This window comes from Choristoneura fumiferana, chromosome 24, assembly GCF_025370935.1.
Source record: "Choristoneura fumiferana chromosome 24, NRCan_CFum_1, whole genome shotgun sequence".
Lineage (NCBI taxonomy): Eukaryota > Metazoa > Arthropoda > Insecta > Lepidoptera > Tortricidae > Choristoneura > Choristoneura fumiferana.
The window spans coordinates 953530-968019 of NC_133495.1; the positions used below are offsets into that span (position 1 = coordinate 953530).

Genomic DNA, 14490 nt, shown 5'->3' on the forward strand with positions numbered 1-14490 from the left:
GACTTCTACGTACTATATGACGCTGACTGTATTATTTTCTAATATTATTAGTATACTTATGCAATAGGCCCCTGGTTTGATTCCCGTACTGAGAACAAGTTTTTTTTAAATCTTTAAATGCAATTTTTTTTGTTACTAAAATTGATGACATGGTTCCTAAGAACAGATCTTCGTATGTCTATAGTTTCAGACTTTCCCAAACTGACCGATCTAAATGGGCCAACCTTTATGTTTTATTGTATAGATCACATAATTTTAACATCAAAAATTTGATACTTATTCTCAGAAACCCTAATGAAATAGTTAATAAGAAATATTGTTATTTAAAGTAAAAGCACTTATGAATGTCAAAAAAAACTACCACGGGTACGTAAAAACCTGTAAAAACTCTGTTGAGAAGTACTCTGCAAGAAACTCAAAAAGCATATTGGATTTCTTTCTTATGTCTTACATTCTGCACTACAAAAAAATAACCTATTATTTGGCAAAGCGTCATCCATAGCACAAAACAACACAACTGGACGCTCAATTTCACAGAAGTGAGACTTGAACAAACTTGCGCAAGTATAGTGAACGTGTACCTACAGGCAGCATAAGAATGTGTGTAACTCACCAGCACTCCTGGTTTTCCGTCGGGCGGGCGTGTTGTTGGGCGGCAGGGTTGGGGCGGAAGCGGGGGCGGGCGCGGGCGGGGCGGGCGGAGCAGGCGCGGGCGCGCCGGGCCCGTGCCGCACGGAGCGCCGCGTGTTTACGCCCTCCGCCGCGCCTTTCACCGCCTTCACCGCCGCCTTCACCACCTTAGCGGGCGTCTTCCCTCGCACTTTACATATGAGGGGCTCGTCGCTGTCGCTGTCAGAATCTTTCTTCGTTTTGCCGTCAGCGCTGGGCTTGGTACCGTCGAGCCGCCGCGGTTTCTTCTTCGGCCGTCCCGCGGGCGACAGTCCCTCCTCGCAGCTTATAGTGGAAGCGCAGGAGCTCTCGGACTCCCGTCGCTTCCGTTTCGCGCCCGGGGCGGGTTTCACTGGCACCGTGACCGCGTTCACGTTCTTGGGGCTGGTTTTGTCGACCGAACCGCTCCTCAAGCAGTTCCGGGGCTGAAGCGCGGGGGAGTCCGACCGCGTTTCTAGTTTGGTGATGCCGGGGCTGAGACGCGGCGTCTTGGGCCCGTCGGCCGGGCTGTTCATCTTGCTGCTGGACCGCGTCCGCACGCTGCTCCGCGCGACTCGCTCCAGCGCCGACGGGGACGGCGACTCCGGCCTTTTCGCAACGTAGTCCGGCGTCGGAATCTCTATCAACAACTGTTCGAGTAAACTCTTGTCCGGAAAGTCCGCCTTCATAGGTAGCCTCTCCATTTTTTCTTGATCTGTTTTCGCTTGCTGCTCGTCTGACGCCTCGCCGTTTTCAGCCGCCGGCTTCTCCTCTTTGACTTCCGCCGCGTCCACAGTTTTCTCCTGATTGGAGTACGTATAGAGCGGGGGCGAAACTCTGCTGGGGAGGGGATCAAAGTCTTCGACTTTTTCTTTTTTGGGCGCGACCTCGTCTTTGCCGGAGACCTCGTCTTTCTGAGCGTGAGGATCGGTATCGGCGTCGGCGCGGTCGTGGTCCGTGTGGTCGCGGAGGATGGGCGTGGGCGGGCGGGCGGCGCTGTCGGTGGGCGGGCGGCGCGGCGCGTCGTCGCCGTTGAGGCGCGGCGGGGGCGGCGGCGGGGGCGGGGGCGGGGGCGGCGCCGGCGGCCGGTCGTGGTCGTGGTCGCCGTGCATCTTGGCCAGCTCGGCCTCGATGTCGCCGAGGTCGTCGAGGTCGGGCGGTCCGGGCTCGTAGCGCGGCTGCGGCGCGCCCAGCGAGAGCCGGTCCAGCAGGTCGTCGGAGCCGGGCGGCGGGACGCCTATTATCCTGTGCACGGAGGTGGGGCTGGTGGAGCGCGGCATGTCGAGCCGCTCCTTGCGCTGCGGCCCGGGCGGGCTCTGGCTGGCCTGGTTGGGCGACTTCTCCGAAAGCGCGTCCATGGACTCTATCCCCGAGTCTTCGCCTTGCGCCTGGGAGGCGGGCGAGCGGTTGCCGAACTTGTCGTCGGGCCGATCGGGGCGCGCGGCCCGCTCAGCGACCAGCTTGCAGTAGGACTTGTCTTTGGGGCGCTCCTTCCGCCGCGGGGAGGTGACGCCGGCGCGCCCGCCCGGCGGCGGCGACTCTCGGCTGGGACCGATCGTGCCGACGTTCGTTGATCCCGGGGAATCTGTAAATTTAAAGGTAATGTTTGACTGATAACATATAATATAATGTTTTAACCCTTTTTCAGGCTCCACCAATTTATTTTAAGGTAGTCTACAAAATTCAGTGAACTCATAAACCATATTGTAGAGAGGAGCAAGGTCGAATCTTTGTGTATTATGTTATGTATATTTAATATGTAGGTACATTTACATAATAATGGATATATTCATTATGATATATGCATTATTCTGTTTCCTATTTTCTCTTTTTAAAAACCATAAATTCGGCGTGGAACCTCCAGTTTTTCTTCATACTTGACAAGTTGTTGACCGAGACGAACACAATAACAGCATCAACTCTCGCGGCAGGACCTATAAGTCGAGTTTGATATTTTAGCACTAAGTAAAGTTTTTTTTCTTTAAATTAAAGTTATTTAATTGAGTTTGCTAGACGAAGACATTACTCAAAGTCTACACCAGCTGCAACACATTTTTTTGTTTCTATTATTGTTGGATTTGCACAGTTGTTTGCTTATTTAACTAGGCAGTATTCTGTCAACAAAATTTGCTAACTATGGCATAGTTATTTAATCACAAAGTTACTTTTAGTTTTTACTCTCTTGACATTAGAGTACTTTTAATCTTTTAAGCTTTTACACTTTATATAATGTACCATCCATCAGCCAAAATTATGGCCTACCACCCTAAAGTTGATAATCGTTTGCATGCCACAAAACAATTGCCAATAGATATGTCTGTCAACTTGAAAGTCGACTTTATCGACATATTCATTTCATAGGAACTTGTTTAAAAATTGATAGACCTTGGCTGATGTACCTCTTTTACCAGTCTGTTGAAAATCGCGCAAGACGATGCCTATTACTGCTAGCTGTGCAGTGAATTTAATGTTCCCACTATTATAAGTTTAATATAATAGTGTCCTACTCAAAAGAAATTAATGGCCACTAAAGTTTAATTGGTAGAATGAAGATACAAATTAAGATAATTATTTCTAACATCTTTTTAATAAAATATAATACAAAAGTTTTTTGTTTAATTATGTTTGTGTTCAGAAAAAAACGCAAATGAATGTCTCATTCTTAATTTTATGTGATGAAACTCAGGCACTTATTTTATTTTGAGTAGTATACAACAGAATATTTAGCGAAACATATTCATAGGCAAGGTGTTAGTCAGATTAAAGCCGGCTAACAAAACTTAAAGACAATGTTAAAACTACATGAACTATTATTTAATTATGTTTTTTAATGTTCCGTTAAATAGCCAGTGTGTATGTGATAGGCAGCACGGTGATCTTATTCCAAGAAGAAATCTTAATAATTTGGAAAATACAATATACTATCAATGAAACCCTTAAATTTTGTATTCTTTTTATTTCCTTATAATTAAGCAACCAATTTCGTCTATTATTTTTAAAGAAATAGAATATTGTATCTGCTAAATTGTATAACTTATGATTTACAATAAATAATTGTTCAAATTCATTTAAAAAAATTCTATCTACTGATAACTTAAAGTAATCACTGAGCAATGGCACTTAGGTTTTGTCCTCTGATCATAGACAGTATTGACAGCAAATATAGAGATTATCAGTAAACTGAGCTCCTTGGAGTTTTATAAGAGAAGCTGAAGGAGAAGAAGAGATGAAACAAAACGTTGTGGTTCACTGTTGTAGGCGCCGCAGTGTCATGTGCCATCACTCACTGACTGTACGCTAATACACACCTGGAAAGGAACAATGGCTGGTTTTCCTCTTCTTCTCCGTCAAGAGGCCATTGGGCGAGGTGACTGCACCCTCGACTGTCCTTTTCAACTTGTTTTCGTCACTCAACTTAGACTCGGAACCGTCTCCCGCACTGAGCGTCCGTTCCTTATGACACTTGAGCAACCTACTTTCCAACTCACTAGCACCAGTTTTAACACTTTCACTACTGCCCGTGTTGGCTTCCACGGGCTTACTGTCAATAGATTTCAAACTATCACATTTCGCGTCCTTCTCCGTCTTCGGCGTCGGTAACTTCTTTTTAACCTCGTGGTTGTTCGGCATCTCTCTGTAGCCCTCGTTCTGGGCATACTTTCCCTCCTTGTCTAGCATGTCGTTCCTCCACTCTTTGTCTCTGTCCTTCTCCATCGACTTCCCACCATCAGTGAGTTTCGACTTCTTCTTTTTTAAGCTCTCTAAAGTTTGGACTTTGTTGTTGAGATGCTTGTAATCTTTTGTGACGATGTGGGCGTTTTTCGATATAGTTTTCATTCTGTAGACGACATTGTTGTCACCGGTGATCTCCGTCTTTATCGAGTCCCCTTCTAAGAAGTGGTTGTTGAGTTTCAGGCTCTTTACGTGCAGATACTCGTCACCTTTGGAATTGTCAGTCGGCTCCGACTTGGTAGAGAGCGCTTCCTCGGAATCCCTCCGATGCTTGTCGTCCGACTCCGAGTTTTTTCTGATCTTTAGTTTCTTGGAGTGGATGTCGCCGGGGGCGAACTTCTTCTTTTCTTTCTTGGAGTTTTTGATGACGGCGGAGTTGCGCCCGCGGAGGCTTATGTGCAGAGGCGGCACTCGCAGCTCGGGCTCGCCGGGCGCGCGCGGGGGGCTCGTGAAGCTGACGTCCGCCTTGTACACGGGCTGGACCACAGGCTCGTTTTTGTCCAGCTTTAGTCTGAGCTTGATCGACTCTTTCTCCCCGGGAGGCGAGCGCGGCGCGTCCGGCGGCAAGGCGGGCGTCTTGGGCACAGGCGGGCGCGGGGGCAGCCCCGGCGTCACCTGGTTCACCGCGACCTTGGTCGTTTTGACGTCGCGCACGATCTTGTCTTTGAGCGTGGCGGGCTTCTCCTTGGCGCCGGCGGTGCGCGGCTTGCCGCCCTTCTGCGCGAGAGGTTTGTCGTTTTTCCGAAACTTAAAGTCGTCGCCGCGTTTCGAATCGTCGTCGATAGTTTTGGCAATTCCGAACATCTCCGGTTCGCCACCTTCCCGCTTGCACTGGGCCACGATGACCTCCTCCGGTTTCTTGTCGAGCTCCTTGGGAGGCGGCACGTCGTCGTCGCGCATGAGCGTTTTAATCAGGTACTGTTTGCTCTGTTCTTCGATCTCCTGCGCGGTAGCTTGGGAGCCGACGGTGGCGGTGGCGACGGAGGGCGCGGCGCGGACCGGGAGCCGCAGCGGCGGGGGCATGGAGCTGGGCGGGCCGGGGGAGAGGCCATAGCTGGTGGGGGGCGACTTGAAGGGCGCGTGGGGGGAGCCGGCGGGGTGCGGCGAGCGCGGCTTGGGGGGCTGCGGGGCGGGCGGCGGCGGCATGGCGGCGGGCTCGTCCTTGAGCGCGTAGGGCCCATTCTGGAATGGCCCGCCGGTCAGGTCGTGCAGCAGTGCATCGGGCGTGGGCGCGTGCGACTGGTACAGCAGGTCCAGCTTGGAGCTGTCGAGGTCGATGGCCGAGAGCGCGGAGTCGTCCAGGACGTCCAGTGTAGGCTGCAGCTGGTCCAGGTCGATATCGGGCAGGTCGGGCAGCGCCAGCGCCAGCGAGTCCCGGTACGGCTCGTTCCAGTCCGCGCCGGTGGCCGCACGCGACGCCGCGCGCTGCCGCTCGTTATACTGCTGCTGGTAACGCTGGAACTCCTGGAAATAACGACACGATACCTATTAAAGAGTAGTCATAATTTGGCAATGGCATCTGAGATCTTCAATAAACTTCCGAAGACTAATTCACGGTTTTAAAAAACAATTTTTTAACTTTTTTGCTGAAAAAGCCTATTATTCAATGGAGGAGTATATGCGTGATAGTTTGTCAACTAATTAGTGTCTATATTGTTTTACTGCATGACTGAATATACCTACCTATGCAACCTACTAATGCTACCGGTGGATGCAAGTGACGAGTTGTCGTTCATTGTGGCGTTCTAAGGGGAGGCCTTTTTTTTCAGCAGTAGACTTCTTCCGGCTGATGATGATGATTATTGTAGTTGTTCTATTCTAAAATAATCTACTCAAAAATCACAACCTTGCTCAAGCCAAGCACCCACCTGAAAACTGGACTGCGTCTTCTGATCCATAGAAGTGGTGGGGGGCGGCAGCAGCGCCTGTAGGTCCTCGTGGGTGACGCCGGGCTGCGGGGGCGCGGGCTGCGGGGGCGGCGGGGGGCGCGCCCGCGGCGCCTGCTTGTACGGCGGCGGCGGCGTAAACTCCTGCGGGTAACGGTAAATACATATACATTAAATACAAGTACAATAAATACATTACAGTTAATACAAGTACAGATACATCTGTGCACTACAGTGCGTAACGGTTTTCCATTGTATTTTATAGGAATCTATGCATGTATGCGCTCGCAATTAGCTACAGTACCCATCGTACAGCCGTTTTGATATTTGACACTAAGGGGCTGTTTCACCATCCATTGATTAGTGTTAACTGACGGTTAAATGTGATGCCGTCTCTATTTGTTCTGTTCGAATAGACGGAGACGGCATCACATTTAACTGGCAGTTAACACTAATCAATGGATGGTGAAACAGCCCCTAAATAATACAGTTTCATATTAATGTATATGAAAATGTCGCTCATTTAATACAATACTTTAGGAACGATTATGTATCAAGTAAATAATAAAATAATAGATATTATGAGACAATTGACACTAATTAACCTAATCCTTAACTAAGCAAAGCCTGTACTAAGTTTCTTTATCCGTTGCCTGGCTGTTGCCTTGTACCCAGGCAACAGATAAACATACTTACTTATATAGATAAAAACACATACTTAAATCTATCTATCTAATCTAATACCTTTAAACGAGCAATCCTTGTATATATATTTCGGGGATCTCGAAAACGGCTCTAACAATTTCGATGAAATTTGGCATGTAGGGGTTTTCGGGGATGGAAAATCGATCTAGCTTGGTCTTATCTCTGGGAAAACGCTTGTTAGCGAGTTTTAGTCGCCCAGGTACTACATATTAAATATCCAAGACCCGTAGATACCTACCTACCTATCTATAAACAATATAGTTATAGTATTATGTGAAGGTAAACATGAGTAGTATGCACACAGTTGCCATCATCACTACGGCGAATATATAAATAATATTTTTAAATTTAGTACTATAATAATAATAATAACATAGCGGCATAGAATCTTGTTTGTCTAGACACAGGCATAAGACAATTTTAAGTTAACTTTCGTACTAAAATTATTTGACGGTAGGTAATTAATCTAAAATAGACATCGACAACCCTAAGCGTCCGCGCCGGAGTAGGCAGTTAAGTCTCTCAAAGGGTCGGAGTGTGCATACTTGTCCTCTTTTACTATGGCGGTATGTACCTGCGGGTAGGGCGGACGCAGCGCGTTGGGCGCGCGGTACTGCAGCGGCGCGGGCGGGCGCGCGGGGAAGGCGCGCCGCACGTAGGGCGGCCGCGGCGGCGGCGGCGGCGCCAGCGCGCGCCGCGCCCGCGCCCCCGCCCCGGCCGCGCCCCGGCCCCGCTCCCGCCCGCCGCGCGCGGCGCCAGCGGTCGCGGCGCGCGGTACTCGAACGGCGCGCGACCCACCGCCAGCTCCATCTGGAACGCAACGCGGCTTGTTTAGTTGCTGCGTCGATTGGCGTTGGCTTGATAGTTACAATGTCCTGTTTGTTGCTAAGCGACGGAAGCCACAAGCCTACTTTTTTTTGTTGTGTTTTACAAATACATGTTGAAAAGAGTGAGTAAAAATAAAACTTAAGGTGTACAGTTGAACCATTTGATTCCTGACCCACCATGGAACTTTCTCACTGTGTCATAATGAATTTCCGTGTCAAGAAATGCGATGTAAGTGACCTCTTCACTATAACTTTTTCTACGAAAGGGTTCCACAGTGGGTTCCACGTTCAGTTGGGTCGATAGTACATGAACATTTTTTTCGTTTTCTCCCAAATCAGCGACAGCAGTGAAACAGAATCACAACTAGGTACTTGCGATTGAATGCGACTCAGTAGAAAATAGGGACAGCTGAATATTGGAGCGACTACGAATTATAAGTAGTTTCCAACGCAGTTCAAGACTCACCTGCCCATCCTCGAGCCTATCCAACTTGGCCTGATGCGGCGCCGGCAGTTTGGGCCTCGGCGCGGGCGCAGCGGCGTCGTTCTGCAGCAAATTGACCAGCAGCGGCGAGGACATGGCCACGTTGGGCGGCGCGGGCGACGGCGGCGGCTTCGCGGGGTACGGGGGCGGCGGGCCCGCGAACGACGTCGACGGACGGACGAACTGCGCGTCCGACGCCGGCCGGATCGTCGACGTGGGAGCCGCTATGCCTGGGGGGAGGGCATTTGATGTTTTTATTACTTTTGTCAATAACTACAGATATTTCAATTGCTTGGAGTATAACAACATTTTTAAAATGTGGTGGTTACCATCTCTCTGTCTCTAGGTAACTTTTTTATATAATAAGGGGAAAACTAGCATGAGGGTCACCTAAAGGAAAGAAAACATCGCCATCCATCGACACTAAGTTAAATTACGGATGCGTTTGCCAAGCCTTTAAGAATAGGCTTTTATTTTCACTCTGTATTTGCAGTCTTGTTACCTCAAAGGCTAAAGAAGAGGGAGGAGGTATGTCTTCTTCTATATAGATAAAAATTAATTGAACAGACACAGAATATGCTTGCAGTGTAGATTTAGTCTCATTTTCGTTAATAGTATACGCGTGCGATCGAAGCCGAGGCAATCAGGTAGGAAATAATAAACTTAATAAAACTTTATTGATGAATGCACAAATTCAACAACAAATGATACTCCGTAGATATTGATATATCCTTTAGTGGTCACGTCGGTAAACCTGAGGCCATATTGTCGATCACATTTAATATCTCTTTCTACCATCATTCTACACCGTGTGACAGAAAGAAGTGATCAAAACGATTATGATTCCCCGTGCATTAGAAAATAAGGCCTAAGCTTGACAGTTCAATGCATTTATTATCTAATTTGTTATCTAAATAAACGATTTTTTATTATTATTTAAACATAGAAACTTAAAAATTGCAGCCTCTAGTTGTACACCCAAGCTCAGGTAGTTGAACATCAAGGTAGAGATGAAATGTTTTAAATTAATGATTAATAAAATAATTAATAATTTAAATCACGGATACTTCTACGATTTGTCTCCGCGACATGTCCCCTAGTGAAAACGAGGCTTAAAGCTACTTTTGAGCGTTACTGCACTTTCTTAAACTAATAAATTATAATTTTATTCCCTTTTCCAGTCAAAAGTACACCTTTAATGGTCATCTAAATAAATTATGGACGCCAACTGTAAATCATTTAACTACAGGGAACAATAAGTCTGTTCTTACGTTTATACGTTTTTAACTGCACTCAGTTATGTGCCAGTTGTAAGCGTTTCTCCAATTATAAAGTTACTTATGTTCTCAAGCGGACGTTAACCTGGTTATGGTTATGGGGGAACACATGATATCGCTGATTTTCAGCTCAGTTTACAGAGCAAAGTGCACATTGTGGCTTGTGGCATTCGATCAAGCACAGGTTGTGTATCCATCCACTGAAGCTATGGGAAGTAACTACAGAGATATTGACCAATAGGAAACATTTAAATTTAGTCACACCAATTTTGATCGTTATAAGCACCTTCTTATATATGCCACACAAACTACATACAAAGCGAAATATTGGTATTGCCAAGGCCGGGAAAAAGAAATTCGTTAGTTGAGTCCGTCAATAAATACTAATCCACGAAGAAATGGTTCCGCTGAGACATAATAATGTATACAGAGTGGCTCATTTAGATCGGTCAGTATGGGAAAGTCTGAAACCATAAGACATACGAAGATCTGTTCTTAGGAACCATGTCATCGATTTTAATAACAAGAAAAACTGCATTCATACATTAAAAAATAAAAATTTCAACAATTTATTCTTATTTTTTTTATATCTATGTATATACTTGTGTTTTCTGTACTGCTTACTGTGTTGGTGTGAAATAAAGAGTTATTGTATTGTATTGTAAAATAACCTAACCAACAAAGTTCGAAAACCCCCGACTTTGTCACTTCAAAGTACAATATCTCAAAAACGGCTGAACCGATTTTGTAAAACATGTCTAAGAACCATAGAAAACCTGCATTTAAATTTAAAAAAAAAATTCAAATCGGTCCACCCGTTTAAGTTTAAGCTACGGTGCCACAGACAGACAGACGAACAGATACACAGTCACACATAGCGGTCAAACTTATAACACCCCTTTTTTTGCGTCGGGTGTTAAAAAAAACTTGTTTGAAAAGTAAAACTTACATTATTAAAGAATATGAAGATAATGGATTTTATTCATCCATACTAATATTATAAATGCGAAAGTAACTCTGTCTGTCTGTCTGTCTGTTTGTTACGCTTTCACGCCTAAACCGCTGAACCGATTTTGATGAAATTTGGTACAGAGATAGAATAGACCTTGGGAAAGACCATAGGCTATCTTTTATCGCGAAAAAGAGGCTTTAAGGGGTTGAAATAGGGGATTAAAGTTTATATGGTGGAAGTTCGTCGCTGTCGAAGATAAAACCATGAAACTTGGCATTTAGGCACTTAATAAGAAATAAGTCGATATTTGGTTGAGCTTTTTTGAAAATTCGACCTTTGAGGGGATGAAATAGGGGATGAAGTTTTTTTTTTTTTATTCGACTGGATGGCAAACGAGCAAGTGGGTTTCCTGATGGAGTTTATATGGAAGGTCGTCATTATCGAAGATAAATCGAGGAATCTTTATTAAACTTGCCATTTCGGCACGTGATAAGAGATAAATAGATATTTGTTCGCGCGTTTTTTTAAATTCATCCTGTGAGGGGGTGAAATAAGGGATGAAAGTTTATATGGAAGATCGTCATTGTCGAAGATAAATCGATGGTTCTTTATGAAACTTGGCATTTGGGCACGTGATAAGAGATACATAGATATTTGTTCGGATCGGATCGGGGCGGAGGCAGGGAGGCAACGGAGTGGAGCGGAGGCAACGGATGGAGCGGAGACAATGCAGGCTAGAGCGGAGGCAGTGAAGTAGAGTGGAGGCAGCGGAGTGGATCTGATTTTAAATAATTTATTTGATCAACTATCACTTTGTGGAGTTCCACATCAATAAATTATGACCATTTTATGATATAATACAATCATTAATTCAGTAAGGAAAGGACTGCTTGTCACCACCTGTAGTTTTCAAACAATCACATCAGCCAAACGACATCCGCTGTTGATTAAAGGCCGCCCCTAATGTTATATTGTACAACAACCTGACACCTGTCTCCACCCATGGCCCACAACTGTATAGTCGTCGGTCCACCTAAAAAGGAGACTTGCCACGACTTCATCTTCTAGTTTGTGATCGTCGCTCGAGAACCACTCTCCCTCTACAGCTATAGCTATTCTTGGAGCAATGTCCAGTACATTACCACTTCAACTTACATATTCTTCGAGCTGTCCGTGACTAGTTCTTCGGCGACCCTAGTTCTTTCTATAATAGAGATTGTACATACATATTACACTTACCAAGCGTATTCTCCTTCCGATGTATAACCCTGGCCTGAGTCATGCTTCCGAATGGAAACTCGCACCGGTCCGTGGTCGGCGTGGGAATGTTCTGCGGTATCTTGCCGTCCATTGGACAGACGGTGTTGGGCGACTTGAAGTTGTCGCGCGGCGGCGGCGGCTCGGCGCTGGTCGACGCGCCGTCGTCGGCGAGCAGACGGCCGATGCCGCCGAGGTTGGATAGGAGTTCCGCGTTCTGAGGGGGCCGCGAGGTGCTCGCATCTGGAAATTCAGGGGGGTTTAATGCGACTTCATTGTGTTGGGTTGTGTTAAAAAGACGTGGTAGGTTAAAATATCGCTAGATGGCGTTAGTGTCGTGAGATCCGTTAGACGTTTCAGTCTTGCTTGCGATTGGCTCATTTATGATCACTACGAGGAGATTCGTTGTATGGAGACTTCCGAATTATTCTCCCGCCTATGAAAATTGGCACATGATGAAAATAGATAATACAATAATCCAACAACTTTTCTTACGAGAAGTTAGGTATTTTTACCTAAACATGAAAATCGTTTATAACTCCCTGCGAAAAATTCCTCAGACTGAAATTCTTTCTGTATACGTACTACTTAGATTAGAACATACATGTAAAATTGTCCAATTATTTTTCGATTTCAGAGATACCGCAAATTTAACTTTTAACATTTTGCACTATAACTTTACTTCTACTGAAAAAATGCTATGATGATTTTTATTTTTTAATATGCTTTTATATGTTCAAATAATAATAATTTATTAAAAAAACTCATTTTTTACCCTCATTTTTCACTTTTTATCCCGGAAAAACGCACAGTTCCCGAGGGATAATAGAGGGAGCGATAACCGGATTCCACGCGTTCGAAGCCGCGGGCAAAAGCTAGTTAATTATAATTCTTCTTTTTATGTACTTATGTATATTTTTATGTTTTGGGTAGGCATGACGAAATTTAATTTAATACATGTTATAATTTTGTCCTATATATTTAAAAAAGACTGTAATATGAAAAACAAATGGATAAACGTTGTAAAAAGCGAAATTTTGTTTCCGTCAAAATATAGTATCGTGTGCTCGAAACATTTTACTGAGGATTTTTTTTAAGATAAACAAGAAGTGGCGGCTAATGAAGAGTGCAGAGTACCTACGCTGTTCTTGCCGAGAAAAGAACTTCTTGACGAGGATAATGAAGGTTGACTGGTAGAAATCCCTTGAAGGGATAAATTCACCTTTATACATATTTCTCAACGTCTGTCAATTGTGTTTGTTACTTATTTTGTACAATAAAGAGTTTACATACATAAATTTAAATTATTTAAGTTGCAACAAACTATTAAATATACTTTATAACTTTTTAACATTCACTGCCACCGACGCACATATGCGTTTTCGCAGCGGAGCGTGCAAAAATATCTGACACGCCCAACCGACCCTAGAAATAGAGTTGTATCAGATATTTATGAATGCTTTGTTGAGCGAGTCAGATATTGTTGCTGGTGACTATACCTATGAGGGCCACCTGCAGAATCTCATATCTCTACAACGTGCGACTTCCATAAGAACATATATTTTAAAGCATTGACGCCACCGACGCACATAAGCGTTTTCGGAACTTCGCCCAGTGCCGCTGTCATAGTTATTCATATATTTTGAACGCACACGTGCGTCGGTGGCAGCTGTGGAAGTCAGGTGGCAGTGAATGCGTTAAGCTTAAAAAAGATTCAAAGTTGGCATAAGTATTTTACCTGAGTGTACCTACAACTTGAAAAACCTTTTTGCAAAACTTTTGATCGATATCGATAGAAAGCATAAAGTCATTAGTCATTACAATGCACGCCCTAGCGATCGGGTTCGAAATACTACGGAGAACCGATCGCAACCCCCACCTAAGCTAGTTGACAGAATTTTCTTTCAAATTCGTACGTATTAGGTCTCCAGGGGATATGTGCTCGTAGACTAGCGCCAACTGGCCTGTCACAACCAGCCCTGACCCGGCCTGCTAGCCTGGGCTGTTTTCTTAAACCTGGTCGTACGCTCGAAGCCGAGCTTGCACCTCTTTACTCAAAGAGCATTAATTGGCGTGCAGCTGAGGCAGGCAAGGCTGTTCCCGTACACACTCGCCCTGGCAGCAGCTTAGGCAGCAACCCCCACTGAACACCCCATGTGTGACATAATTTAAAGAATGGCCTCTTGTGGTCTGTAAGGCATTTTATAGCAATCCGGTATTCCATATATGCTAGTGGGCCCAGTAAGGAATCAGCAAGACATTTACCAAATTCTCAAGTTTTCGTTATTGCTGAAACCTCAGTGATTTGTGAGAGACTGCAATTAATGGCGACACCACTTGCTTACGTTCCCGTTCGGCTGCACAGTAACATAGTAGTGTTGACAACGCTCTACGAAGCCGAAATTAGCCGAATCTCTTTCCAAAGACCGATGTGCAATCTTTATGGCCGGGTACTGTACTGGTGCCACCACTTGCTTACGTTCCCGTCCAGCTGCACAGTACCAGTGCGCTCACCTTCCTGGTCAGTGTTGATCCTCAGCTCGGCGCCGTGCTGCAGGCGCAGCGAGACGGCGGCGTCCCCGTCCAGCTGCACGGACAGTATGCCGAGCGCGCGCAGCTGCGGCGCGCCCGCGGCCGCCAGCGCGCGCAGACGCGCCGCCGCCGCGCGCGGCACCGACAGCGTCACGCGGACCGAGTTCCACGGCTCCACCTGCCGACAGAC

General features: G+C 45.8%; 1 protein-coding gene across 1 annotated transcript in view; it reads right to left on the reverse strand.

The window, feature by feature from the left end:
* Positions 1 to 14490, reverse strand: part of LOC141441893 (uncharacterized) — a 28421-nt gene that overhangs the window by 7262 nt on the left and 6669 nt on the right. The window contains exons 3-10 of the mRNA XM_074106786.1: positions 14283 to 14478; positions 11751 to 12011; positions 8265 to 8512; positions 7701 to 7781; positions 7546 to 7656; positions 6249 to 6410; positions 3957 to 5844; positions 614 to 2233 (exon numbers count right to left, since the gene is read on the reverse strand). Of these exons, the coding sequence (XP_073962887.1) occupies positions 614 to 2233; positions 3957 to 5844; positions 6249 to 6410; positions 7546 to 7656; positions 7701 to 7781; positions 8265 to 8512; positions 11751 to 12011; positions 14283 to 14478 (4567 nt within the window). The remainder of the gene's footprint in view (positions 1 to 613; positions 2234 to 3956; positions 5845 to 6248; positions 6411 to 7545; positions 7657 to 7700; positions 7782 to 8264; positions 8513 to 11750; positions 12012 to 14282; positions 14479 to 14490) is intronic.